General features: G+C 44.7%; 3 protein-coding genes across 3 annotated transcripts; 2 read left to right on the forward strand and 1 right to left on the reverse strand.

Moving 5' to 3' along the window:
- Positions 1–1,889: 1,889 nt before the first annotated feature.
- On the forward strand, positions 1,890–5,253 carry klf11b (Kruppel-like factor 11b). Its single transcript, XM_037241963.1, has 4 exons — positions 1,890–2,111; positions 2,683–2,970; positions 3,514–4,357; positions 4,514–5,253. Exons 1-4 carry the CDS (start codon positions 2,073–2,075, stop codon positions 4,816–4,818), a joined length of 1,476 nt encoding a protein of 491 aa, XP_037097858.1. The 5' UTR covers positions 1,890–2,072; the 3' UTR covers positions 4,819–5,253.
- A 1,050-nt stretch (positions 5,254–6,303) lies between these two features.
- Positions 6,304–10,060, forward strand: dnaaf2 (dynein axonemal assembly factor 2). Its single transcript, XM_037241973.1, has 3 exons — positions 6,304–6,549; positions 6,785–8,814; positions 9,568–10,060. The coding sequence occupies exons 2-3, from the start codon at positions 6,865–6,867 to the stop codon at positions 9,928–9,930; spliced, it is 2,313 nt and encodes a 770-aa protein (XP_037097868.1). The 5' UTR covers positions 6,304–6,549; positions 6,785–6,864; the 3' UTR covers positions 9,931–10,060.
- A 57-nt stretch (positions 10,061–10,117) lies between these two features.
- On the reverse strand, positions 10,118–12,885 carry lrr1 (leucine rich repeat protein 1). The gene is made up of 5 exons (XM_037241974.1): positions 12,415–12,885; positions 11,887–11,985; positions 11,309–11,561; positions 10,770–11,244; positions 10,118–10,668 (listed from the first exon to the last, which is right to left on the reverse strand). Exons 1-5 carry the CDS (start codon positions 12,595–12,597, stop codon positions 10,413–10,415), a joined length of 1,266 nt encoding a protein of 421 aa, XP_037097869.1. The 5' UTR covers positions 12,598–12,885; the 3' UTR covers positions 10,118–10,412.
- Between the last annotated feature and the right edge of the window lie 307 nt (positions 12,886–13,192).

Below are 13,192 nucleotides of genomic sequence, written 5' to 3' on the forward strand. Positions count from 1 at the left end.
CCTCCATATCCTCGATGACTCCTGGACTTCCTGGACTGGGGGGGGCGGCACAAAGGAGGAGGTGTGCATGCAGAGGCCTGGCCATAACCTTTCCTCCAGATTCTCTAACTAAGTTGAAGCGGACTTCCCCACTTTAGCGCGCAAACAGCAGTCAGGAGCGAGCTGCTTGTCGCACGTTTACTCGACCACCCCCACCTCTGCGCTGCGTGCACTCCCTCACCCCATACCGCTCCTCTGCAATGCCACACACTGCCCTCATTGCACCCTACAGTCATGCTTAGACTGTATAGGACACACACACACGGAGACACAGGTCTGCAGTGGTTGCTAGGCGCGCGCACCTACTTCTGCTGGATCGCGCGAGTTTTTCCCAGCTGACTTTGAGTGAGAGGCAAAGTACACCCTGGACTTGTTGCCAACCAATCGCAGGGCAAATAACACACAAACAACCATTCACACCGATGGACAATTTTCAGTCTTCAATGAGACTAGCATGGCTGTTTTTGGAACATGCCAGTTAGACAGACAAACCCATGCAAGCACAGGAAAGACAAAGAAAGACTTGAGCCAAAATCTCAATGCAAAAACTGTGTTTTGTTATTTTTCTTTATTATATAAACATATTTCTGGCTGCATTCTTTTGCCTGAATAGGCCTTGTGACACATGCTCCTTTCGTTTACACAGTGTGATATAACGTCATATGTAGGTCAATGCTAACTTTGCTTCTTGCATATGCGTTTTTTTATAACAAATAGCCGTATACTATCAGAGATGTGAAGTTTTAAGAATGTTTGCATTATCTGTGTGATGAAGGAATGTTGCTTTAGGTTATCAGTTGTTCTGCAGACTGGAATGTGTTTTTTTTTTGTGCATCAAGATTGAGTCTTCACAGCGTAGCAACTAAGAGGCACATCCCTAACATGTGCTCATAAATTGATACAACACATTACTTTAATGGAAGCGTTAGAAACTTGGAGTTTGTGGGTCCATCCAGTAAAGCCTAGAGAGCATGATCGTGGCTGACATGCAATTCTAAAATACAAATAAAACCTTGCAATACCTCTAACATAAGCCTCAGAACACATAGGCTCATAATATATATGTATTAAATATATCGGTTTTTTTTTTATCAATTCTCTATCAGCTGATGCACAAACAAAGTAAAAACAAATAACAGGCGCGCGCTCCATTCGACGACAATGTTGCATTTAAAGACCATCGGATTAAGCAGTTATCAACGTTACGGAGTTCTCGCTGCGTTTACGTCATCAACTGTGTCGCTTTGCCTAAAATAGTCGCCTTTCCAAATCACCCCGTAACATATTTGATTATTTGTACCGATATATATGTAAACTTTTTCCCAAGCCATGTGGAGAAAAGCTGACGTAGGCTTTTTTTTTTTTTTTTTTTTTTTAACTTTTGTTCGTAGTGCAGGATCAGTATTTTTTTTTTTTTTTTTACACAAGCATCTTTACTTCTACTCAAGTACACGGTGAGGGTTATTTTGCCACTTTTTCACTAGACGACATATTATGTCGATACACTCGCGTTTACAATTTGATATCCTTTCGAATGCGCGACACTGCCAAACGTATGACGTCTCTAAATTCCTACAGTACGCGAAGGCAGCATACACTCGATCGACCTTTCGCCTAGTTTAACGGATAGCAGTTCACCGGGTTTATTCTGACACTGCTGACTCGCGAGGCCACGCCTACCAACGGCCACGCACCCCGTTTCCTCCAACCGCCCGCTGAGCACGCACTGTCCACGCGCACGCCGCCTTCCGATTGGCCGAGGTGCAGCACACACACGATTGCGATTGGCCGAGTGTTGCCACCCGCACGTGTGCATTGCGAGTTTTGTTTTTCTTTTTTCTCTCCGCCCCCTGTTTTACTCACACAGCTGAGAGAAAAGAGGGAGCCAGTCCTAGAGTGGTGGAAAAAAAAAAAGAAGCAATCTCTGCCCTGCCTCAGAACAAGCAGCGGCACCGGGAAGCGCCGTCTCTTTGTTCACTTAACTGGGCTTTGACCACTAAGAAAAAGTAACATTTTGAACGTTTTGTTCACTCATGCCATCCCGGAAGTATATTGAAATGGACCCTCGCGGGGTAAGACACGTTTTTTTTTTCTTCTATATAGTTGTGTCGTCTTAATTTTTGTTCTCTAACTTGTTGACGAGCCTTTGACTGTCATGACTTGTTTTACCGTTAACGTGACGCAACCTAAGGTCACTTTTGAAGAATGACAACATCCTTTAATACCGATATCGCACTATACGTCATTTTTGGGGTACATTTCGTCATCATTTTTCCCAGTCAACTCTTTTTTTTTTTTTTTTTTCATGAACGCGTCTTTGCATGTAAATCGAAGTTGCGTGCTTGTTTACTGTAAAAAGGCATAATTGGTATGAGCAATCCTCCAGAGGCGAACCAGCTTTATAGGGGATTTCACATGGCCCATCTGGCCAGCACGTCACTCTTTGGTCTATATTTGGCTATGGGAGGTGTCCTGGCTCTAAATGTGGGGCAGTGCATACTGGGCCAGGGTGTAGTCAGCAGCCCTCCGCCCTTTCACTTTATTTCCAAGTTGAGATGCAGGAAATAATGACTGAGCAGCCAATACTTCCCATTTCCGCGCCGTGATGCAAACTCAACTTGTTTACGCCGTTCTTTCCTTCAGAACAAGTCCGTCGATCAGTGCGAGTCCTACGCAAAGCGGAGGAGGCACGACACCACCGAGCAGCCCGTCCCCAGTGGCAACAGCAGATGCTCTCCCAGTCTGGAGTACACAGACCTGGAGGCCGCTGAGGCGCTGGTGTGCATGAGCTCATGGGGTCACTTTGTTGGCAGCAACAGGCCTAACCCTTGCAAGCCTCGACCCCTGACCCCGGCCTCGGACTCCTGCGACTCCATCCTGCCACCCGAGCTCCCGGAGCCCTCAAAAGACTTTGTGTCCCTTTCCTCTCTGGTAAGAATCCCACCACAGTCCGGAACTCACAGACCCGTAAACAATAACAGTTTATTGATCCGATCAGAAGATGGACTGATCGAGCCATTTTACAGTATTTAAACAACTTGTCTATTTAGTGTATAGTCAAATATTTACTTGATCATCTATCCAGTGGCAGAGAGAACTATGAAATGAGATGGCAGGATTTTCTTATCTCATTCACTGCCATTGATGGCTATAGAAGTCAAAGGTACATTATTTTACCTGGGCTGGCAGTGAATAAGAAAAATATATAAGAAAAGAAAGATGTGCTTTAGTGAACAAAAAATGCACCAAAAGTGGATCAATGTGTAAATTACCATCCTATGTCGACAGCATGGATAGGAAGGGTGCATTATTTGTTGTCATTCAAGCAATTTGGGATTTCCCACAGCACACCTGATGATCTCACACTGTTTATGCATGAAGGCTCATTAAAATCTTACCTCTGTCGAACAAAATATGACCACCCAAGACTTGTTAGTACCTTCCTCCTGATTTTTGTCTTTGGTCTCGTCACAGTGTATGACTCCGCCTCAGAGCCCCAGCTTTGCCGAAACCTCATCCTCCAGCGGCGGCGCGTCCTCGCAATGCACTGCCTCCTCCGTGGCCAAGAGCCCGCCCTCACTCGCCCCTCCCTGCAGGTCCATGGCGACGAGCGTAATCCGCCACACGGCGGACAGCTCCCTGTGCCAATACCACATTCCAGTGGCCCCCAATTTAGAGAAGGCGACAGCCCGCCAGCTGCAGCAGAGCATCACACCTCCATCTCCTCTTCTTCCTCTTCCTGGCATACGCTCGACAACAGAGGCTGGTCCTCCCAGACCCTCTTTGGACACTGTCTCCACTCCCATTCCTATTAACATTCAACAGCGAAACAGCCCCCCTGCTCAGGCGACCCTGACCCCGACTCCAGTCACCAGCCCTCAAATCATCTGCCAGATGTTCCCCTTTAGCGCCCAATCAGGTATAATATCAACCTTAATCCCCAGCACGGTCCAGACGTCGTCCGCCGGGGCCCGGACTGCGCCCCTTCTGTCTCAGCCTGGCTCCGCCAATCCCGCCGCAGTGCAGCAGTCTCTCATCGTGGGCTCGGCGGTGCCTCAGGGTACGGTGATGCTGGTCCTCCCCCAGTCCTCGGTCTCCCAGGCCTCCCACGGACCTCAGACTGTCATGACGCTGGGCAACACCAAACTGCTCCCGCTGGCACCGGCTCCGGTCCACGTGCCCACGGGTCTCGGCGGTGGTGCGGCGGCCACAAAGATGGACTTTTCCCGCCGGAGGAACTATGTGTGCAACTTCCCCGGTTGCCGAAAGACGTACTTCAAGAGCTCGCACCTCAAGGCTCATCTTCGCACGCACACGGGTGAGCATTTTTGGGCCCTTCGTTGTTAATGACTCACACAGATGCGGAATTCGGTGCGCCTGCCTCAATGTCCTGTTTGTACCATAAAAATGGTGTGTTCTAATTTATGTTCTAGTGACTTTGCTGACCACCACCTTCTCGTTTTTTTAATTGCAGGTGAAAAGCCGTTCAGCTGCAGCTGGGACGGCTGCGACAAAAGGTTCGCCCGCTCCGACGAGCTCTCCCGCCACCGGCGGACGCACACCGGCGAGAAGAAATTCGTGTGCCCCGTGTGCGATCGGCGATTCATGCGCAGCGATCACCTCACCAAACACGCCCGGCGTCACATGACCACCAAGAAAATTCCCACCTGGCAGGCCGACGTTCGGAACCTGAACAAGATGGCCACTGGCAAAAACCCTAACCCTGCCAAACCCAGTCTGGCCACAATAAGCATGCTGGTACCTGCCGGCTCTCAGTAGGCAAGGAACACTTAACCAATGCAGGGAGCGGCCTGGCACATAACGGCCGTCTTGACTCATAGGAAGAAAAGAAAACAAAACAAAACAAAGAAAAAAAACATGCACTGGACCTTTACATCTCTACTGCTCATTTGTACATTTACACAAAAGGATTCTTTTTGTTAAATGGATGCACTCTTTGCCAAAGCCTTTGTACAACTTTGAATTTCATATTTTCCACCCTTCTGCAACATTTTTTTTATTTGTTGTGACACATATGTGAATGTTTTGCTGCGATTCCTATTTGAGGAACGTGTTGAAATACATATACCAACAATGTAAATAAAATGTAATCGCCATTACTATGATACCTTTATGATTACCGCATACCTCTATGTGTAACTTTCATATTATTTAATACATATTTGTAATTAAAAAGATGACTCATTTACTGTTCACACTTGTCTTTGTTGGTTGTTTTCTACTTTTTAGTCATAACTTTTCCAGTATCTAATCCAGGAAAAACAAGGTGTGGGCTCTCAGTTGAGTCAGCAACTCTCCGTAAAAGACAACGGAGTGGTGCCGCCTTCTCACATCCTGCGTGTCACACTATTCGCCCTCGCCGCCCTTTTTTGGTCTGGAGCGTGTACGCGCATCCTCCCAAATGTGCTGACGAATATGTGGGACAACTTCCTTTCTGGCCCACTGATTGGTTTATCGGTGCTATAAAAGCTCGGTTTTGTAAGACCACGCAGAGACGTCATGTCTTGTTTATTCACCAGGCTGCCAAAGTGTTCAGTGAGTCAGGGCAGCGCAAAAATGTTGTGTGCTCTCGCCATTCATTTTAAGTCACATTGAAAACAGATTTATTTATACGCACTTTCATTCAAGTGTGATATACAAAAGAGGGCAGCAATGTGAGTAGTGGTACACATCTGCCTCATAACCTTTAATGCTTATTATAATGAGCCATCCATTCATTTTCAATACACCTTATCCTCGTTACGATTACATACCAAATTAGACCATAATAATTGTCATTAGATATTTTGATGTAACTTATATAAGGCAAGTTGCATCCAGTGCGTCAGTATGCCTCCCCCATGCTTCTTCCTGGTAGCGGTCTCACCTAGCAACAGGGCCTTTCTTCCTATCAGAGAGAGAGAAAAATGGACTCTTGGGGGCGCGACCAATCATATTGCTTGCCTGCACACTCGCCCCTTTGCCTTACTGACCGACTTAACGCCGCGGCTTGATTCGTCCCCTGGAACGCGGTCAATAGTGCCATCTGGTGGCTACATTAAAACATTACCCTAACATGTAAAATAAATGAATTCAGCAAAACAAGGAAAAATAACAAAAATTTAAATAAAACACAGTAAATTATATTTTAAAACGTCCCATAAATTTATGTTGCGTCAAATGGTTTTGGATAAGAGGAAGTCATGTGACCTTCAATCGATTGGTTTGGCAAAACAGAAAAAAAAAAAAAAGCCGGAAATGTGCATACAATTTTTAAAATAGTATTGTGTAGATTACTTATAAGCACAAAATAAAAAAAATTCTTGCTCTTTTTTTAATTTATTTTTTCCCACGTGTCAACGGTGTATTCGTTTCTATGGTTACAGTACACGCATGACAAATTTAGTGAAGGGAATAGAACGAAGTTAGATTGTCTTAGCTCCTCCATAACGGCAAACATACTGAAATCAAACTGAAGACATACTTTGAATTCGGGAAAATGCACGGTAAGTTCAAACAATTTAAAAGCTAACTTTTTGCATTGTTCGTCACGAGTGTCACTTCCTTTAGTTGACTTAATGCTTAATCAAAGCCTATATCATCATCATATTTGTTTACTGGTGCTATTAACGCTGCCAAACTGGAGCAGAGCATTTTTTTAAATAAAAATAATAAAATGTTTTTTGTGGGCTTAGGGAACAATGCTACCCAACATGTTCATTTTTGGGTGTTCTCATTGCAGGAGAGGCAAAACCTTCGCTGTTGTCCTAATATAATATCTTTAAATTAATTTCCCTGGGTTCTTTGTGATTACTCGACTTCATCATGGAAATTGGAGAAAAGCTAAAAGAGCTCAACATGACAGGAGATGAAATAAAGAGATTGACAAAGGCGTTTAAAGATGAAAAATTCAGGGAAATGCTGAATGATTACGCCCAAGAGATAGCAGATCCGGAGAATAGGAGGATCTACGAGGAGGAGATTGCTATTCTGGAGAAGGAAAGGGGTAACACCATCGAGTTCATCCACCCGAAGCCATTCAGGGCTTTGAGGACCAGTGTGAACCGCAAGCAGAAGTGCTACATCAACATCTGCGCTAATGACAAAGTTGGGAAGCCTGAGTGTAAGTGGGGTGTTTCAGAAGATGGCCGCAGAGGGCAATGCTGGTCACTCCCTCACAATATGCACCCAGGAAGGCAAGACACAGATCCAAAGGGGAACAAAGTCATGATCTATGATGTCATTTTCCACCCTGACACGCTCCACATAGCAAATAAAAAAGCAGAATTCATGCAAATGGTAATCAGCACGGCCATTCAGGGAATCCAAGATGCCTTTAAGGTGACGTTGGATAAAAACAATGTGAGGGAGATGAAGACAAAGTACAAAGGTACGCCTCAGCCTTGTGTTATCCGTAAAGCCATCCCTGGACATATAGCTAAGCCTCCTGAAGACCACCCGCTTGCCTTCCCATACCCAGATGAAAAAACCCCAAAAACCATCCCTGATCCCAAACCGCAGAGCTTTCAAATTCAGGATGAGAAAAGCAAAGCGCCCACTGAGCCAAGCTACTCCGTCAAATATCGATCATTTATCGACCTGCAGGACTTCAGATGTTCCAGGGACTCTGGAAAGAGCCCCAGGCCCAAAGAAATTGTCATCACCATCGACGTACCGCTCCTGAAGTCAGTTGCGAACGCTAACCTTGAAGTGAAGCAGAAAAGTCTGCTGCTGGAGTCTGAGACGCCCGCCTACCGTCTGGAGCTACCTCTTTCCTACCCAGTGGATGAAGAAAGAGGACAAGCCAAGTTCAGCAAGCAGAGAGGACAACTAACAGTCACACTGCCCGTCCTTCCCTCCAATGACGCGATGGAATTCTGCTGGAGTAATAACGTCTCGGAAGGTGACACGGAGGAACGGAAAATGGAAGGTGAAGAAAGTCAACTAATTGAAGGGGAGGTGATAAAAGGTCAGGACGGAGGTCAGACTGTGATTGGTGAAGAAGACACAGGTGTGGAGGAGCAGCTGAAAGACAAGGGAACAGATGAAGAACATGTGGAGGAGGAAAAAGAACTTGAAGAAAATAGAGATCAGAATGTACTTCACATTAAAGAGAGTCTCGTCTACCACATTGAAAATAAAAATGAAGATCCAGTGAAGGAAGAAGATGCGTCACAGAGAATTGATTCCAATCAGGGAAACCCAGCAAGTGTTGATCTCCAGATCCCCACCCAACTTTCTAAAAATCCAAGCGTCCAAGTGAAGGATGATGACTCTATGCAAGAAACTGCAGGGATAGAAGAGCAGATGAAGAAAGACCAGGTTTATCGTGAAGGTGAGGAACCTAAAATAGGCGAGCGCCAAAAAGTCGATATTAGTGAGGAGGAGCAGCTCACAGAGAAGAGAACATGCGGAGAGCTTGAGGAGGAACAAGTCATTGAAAAAAAGACCATAGAAAGTGGAAAACAGGATGCCCTTCAAAGTCAGGTCAACCTCAATGAAAATGCTTCGGCGTGGGAAGAGGAGCCGTTGACAGGGAAACGAAGAGATGAGGACACGCAAGAAAATGAAGAACAGGATGTACTGTGCATTCAAGAAAGTCAGATCAACCTCAGTGATAATATTATTGAGGCTCAAGTGAGGGAAGATGATGTACCACAGAGAATGCACTCTCAAATAAACCCGGCAAGTCAAGATGCATGTTTAGACTCAAGCAGCCAAGCGGAGAACGTTGAAATGGAAGAAGCTGCGGAAATCAAAGAAAAGGATGTTACGGTGAGTCCTCACTCAAAACCTGCTTGTCATTCCTTATATAAAACTAAAACTCAACTTCATTTACACAACCACAGCTGCATAAAGAGGAGTATAAAAAATAAAAATCTGTCAAAAAGTTAAAACAAATGACTAACATAAAAAAAAATGATTCATTAGACAAATTATATTACGGATAATTACGTATCGTTTAGAATACAACGTTTTGTAAGTATGACTCAGAGTAGGCTTTATAGATCCAGTAATCTTTGGGTGTAACCAATTAATCATTGGATGTACTGCCCAAAAAAAAAAAAAACACCTCCAAACAATCGCGGGTGGTGCCACAAAATAGCTGTAATTAAATTTGACATTTGATGTCTATATAACATCACAACTAAAGTAGAACACAATCCATTCCGTAATCCTGGTTGTCTTCCAAGTTGTTCCAATAAAAAAAATAAAAAGTATAAAATATATAATACAAGCAAAAGTTAAATTTTTACTAAATTAAATTAAAGACATCAGGCAGATGATACAAGGAAAGGTCGTTTGCAGACCAATACTGCCATCTAGTGGCAATTTATATGAATGCAATGACCCAGTCAAAAATACATATTTAGATAATTTATTGTCAGTGTGGTACTGCTTCCCCCTAAACATACCTAAAATAATCGTTAGCTTTTTTTTTGTCAAATAAAATTCACTTAAGGCTTGTATTTTATATAGTGTAAAATATTCACAGAGAAAATAAAATATGTATTTTATTTCTACCAGATGGAACTAGAGACACTACAGGAGGCATCTGGTGAAGCCACGCCCACAGAAATAAGCTTTAAAAACACCACAAAAACAAGTGAGACACTAGAAGAACCTTTTTACATAGGAGCAGGCGACAAAATAACCCAGATAACTGAGGAAAGCAGCCCAACTTCCACAAAGGATGAGGCGAGGATGAAGGAAGAGGAGGCAGAGAACTTGCCAGAAAAGGAGATCATCCAAAAACCAGAACCAGAGAAGAATTCACCGCCTGTCTCATTGAGAGAAATCGACCAAGACGGAAACGAGACAGTGTTTAGCGATCACGCCACATCGGCAGGATTTACCTTTCAGAACTCCCTCTTGTATGAACTTGACTGACACTAAAGAATTATTAGATTATCATTTTTTTTAAAAATCACAAAACCTGGCATAGAAAGTTATTCTATCAACTGTAAATTCTACATAAATCTTCAATTGAGTGACAAATGGCTTGAAGCGAAATTAAATACTAATTGAAAATTGTCAGAATTAATCCAGAAATTAAATTTGAGGTGCCACAATGAACTTCTTGAAACAAATACTTTTATTGAAATTTTCAACATATAGAAAAATAGTAGGTCACGAGCACAACACAAACTCTTTATTTAGCCTTCTGGTAGAGAGAAAGAGAGAGAGAGAGGCAATTGAGGTCACAGCACATCTTAATTGCATTATGCAAATAGGTCAGTAGAAGGATGCAGGACAATTCAGCTGGAGTAGATACGCTTGCCTCCTCTTTTTGCCATTTCTTATTTCTAGAAATAAAATACTGAGCCCCCAACAGCGTCCAGAGTTCAAAAAGTGTCACGTCCTCGCCATCCTCATCTGATTCCCCTCTGGATAGAATTGTCCAAGAATTCGGAATAGCAAGAAAGGGAGCAAAAGTACTGCTGCACGGGAGCGTCCGTCCCTCCCATATCGTCCACGAGAACCACCGTGTGAGAAACTTGGTGCAGGTTCATGCTCACGCACGTCTTGATGTAAAAACTGACGCAGAAGCGGCCGCAGTCGCAAAGCTTGGCCAATTCCAGGTCTCGGCACAAGTGAGTGGGGATGAGGTGAGGTCCGTATGGGATTCTGATGGAAGAAAATGAAAGTTCATTAGATGATGAGGTGGCACTAGTTATGCGAAATTCTTGATCGATTGATTGTATGTGTAATGCAGGATTTTAAAACACCTGAGGTTAGCTACAGCCCTGGAAGCTAGCTCTTGAAGAGGAACCGGGAACGCCAGCCGCATGATGTCATCCAGAGGGTTGGGCTGGACGAACGGGTTTCCGAATAAGTCCAAGTTCTCCAGTTTCAGCTTGCGGAAGTTGCCGGGCAGCGCGGCTAGCTGGTTGTGGGCCGCCGACAGGAACCTCAATTTAGCGAGACGTCCCAAGTGGAAGGGCAGAGTGATGAGCTTATTTTCATCCAGCTTGAGGTTCACCAGCTCACGGAGCTGGCAGAACTGAGCGGGAAGCGATTGTAGCCGGTTCTGACTGAGGTCCAGGAGCTGGAGGGTCTGCTGTAATGTGGACAGACAGAGGGCCTCGCTAAAAGTTTCCAGGTGGTTACTGTGGAGGATCAGCTCGGACAGGCAGCCCAGATCGCCGATGGTGGCCGGGAGCTTCTTGATGTGGTTGTTGCTGAGGTCCAGCTTGCGAAGAGCTACACACAAAAAAAAGTGTGAGGCATCCAAGTGTACTGATCGTGTTCTTTGAGCATCACATACCTTTCAGTGACAGCATGCGCGTATCGATGCGCGACAGCTTGCAGTAGGACACCTGAAGCTGCTCCAGGGAGTACGGGAAGTTGCAGGTGAGCGGGTAGTCCTTCTTGGAGACGATGGTCATCTTCTTCTTGGGCTGCTCCACATCCCTGGCGCGGACGGGCGTGAGAGTGGAGAGCGGCAGGCTGCTGGCTTCGCTCCCCCTGTCCGCCAAGCGGGCGGCCGAGAGGAAGTTCTTCAAGCTGTTTGCGTCGGCCTGAGTGTCAAGTGACATCATTAGCGTGTTGATACGGTGGATGCCAGACATCATTTTGCGGCCTTTTCCAAAACGGGTAGCACTCGAGCTGTCGTCTAAAGCCACTGTCGGGCATTTGCAAAGTGAATGTTATTGTCAGTCGTGTTCAAAATGGAGGTGAAAGGTCACAGCTGCCTGACAGCATTCAGGCAGAGGAAGCCACTGGAAGCAATGAGGCTGCCAGGGTGTCTGGCCACGGCCGTCAAAACAAACGCTTTTTGTACGGGTAACAAACGGGCAATTGAATGCCTCTCGATGCCTTTTGATAAATCAACGACACGCCTACCTTGCTCAGCGAGATGTCGACAGCAGGTTCCTTTAATCTCACCGTGGCCTTGCCATCCTCTACAAACCACGTGAAGAACTTCTCAATGTTGTCTTTGAGCTGCAAGACAAAATTGGCTCACGTTCAACGAGTGGAAAATTTCATTTCACAACAACATGACACAACGTTGGTCACACTCTCCACAAGCTTAAACAGGAACGTATGCGTGCGTCACTTTTGCAGTGTCACAATATTTAAAAAATGGTATATGAGATTGGGACAAAATTTCAAGGGTGTCAAATGAGTTACTTTTCTTTTTGATTCTAGCTATATTAATAAACTAAAAATAATAAGAAAGGTGAATTGTGTCTCTTATTAGTCTCCCCAAAAAAAAATATTGTTTACAGATCAAGCAACAAGCCACTCTATTGTATTTTTACCACCGACGTATAGTGACAGGCAAAAATAATTCAATCCTCTTACGCTAGATGGCGTACGAGACATAATTAGCCATAACACATCAAGTAAATCGTGTCAGCTTTGTCAGACCTTATACTTTGATCCTGTTCTGTCCTTGGCGGTGCAGATCATCAAGTAGACATTACAGCGTTGATTGGTCTTGTCCAAGTTCTTCCCGATGGACAGCACCGCCCTTACCCCCTTGCCGCGACTTTTCATACCGAAGGTGGGAAGCATACGGTTGACCACCTCCACATCGCACTGCAACTTCATCCTGATCGGCTATCGGGGATTAAAGTTTCACAGCCAGCTCCGCGCTAACAAGGGCCGGGGTGATGCATACCTCCAGGGGGGGAAACTTCGATGAAAACCACCCGCCGATGCTACGCACGTATGGCGTGTCGGAGTTCAAAGAAAATCGGAGAAAAAGTCACGATTGCACGATCGGATGGTAGTGCAGAAATCCTGGCGACACCCGACTGTGTTTGCTTAGTACAGAGTAGTAGATGATGACAAGGAGTCGATTAGCTCACTGTTAGCGCCGTGAGCGCGCGCGTCGGCAATGACGCCAGAATACTTTCAAAATAAAACATTGTGTTAGGAATAACACAAGGTCTTCCAAAATAATACACTGTCTGTAGTCATGTGATATTTTGAAAGAGCGGATGAAAGGTAATAAGGCACAAATATAAAATAGTTGGAAAATTGAGGAACGTATTCAGCAATATTTAAAGACTTTTTTTTAATGGTTGAACTGGACAAATCAAATTAGGCTACATGATGGGTTGTCACTTGTTTTTCTTGAAAACAAATTATAAAATAATAATAATAATAATAATAATAATAATAATATATATATATATATATA

Source organism: Syngnathus acus, chromosome 22 (genome assembly GCF_901709675.1).
Source record: "Syngnathus acus chromosome 22, fSynAcu1.2, whole genome shotgun sequence".
NCBI lineage: Eukaryota > Metazoa > Chordata > Actinopteri > Syngnathiformes > Syngnathidae > Syngnathus > Syngnathus acus.

Coding starts and splice junctions, on each gene's coding strand:
- klf11b (XM_037241963.1), top strand. CDS start 2,073: ATGCCATCCCGGAAGTATATTGAAATGGACCCTCGCGGG. Junction 2,112..2,682: donor TTGAAATGGACCCTCGCGGG/GTAAGACACGTT, acceptor TCTTTCCTTCAG/AACAAGTCCGTCGATCAGTG. Junction 2,971..3,513: donor TTGTGTCCCTTTCCTCTCTG/GTAAGAATCCCA, acceptor GTCTCGTCACAG/TGTATGACTCCGCCTCAGAG.
- dnaaf2 (XM_037241973.1), top strand. CDS start 6,865: ATGGAAATTGGAGAAAAGCTAAAAGAGCTCAACATGACAGGAGATGAA. Junction 8,815..9,567: donor TCAAAGAAAAGGATGTTACG/GTGAGTCCTCAC, acceptor TATTTCTACCAG/ATGGAACTAGAGACACTACA.
- lrr1 (XM_037241974.1), bottom strand. CDS start 12,597: ATGAAGTTGCAGTGCGATGTGGAGGTGGTCAACCGTATGCTTCCCACC. Junction 11,986..12,414: donor GAACAGGATCAAAGTATAAG/GTCTGACAAAGC, acceptor TTTGTCTTGCAG/CTCAAAGACAACATTGAGAA. Junction 10,669..10,769: donor AGGGCTGTAGCTAACCTCAG/GTGTTTTAAAAT, acceptor TTCTTCCATCAG/AATCCCATACGGACCTCACC.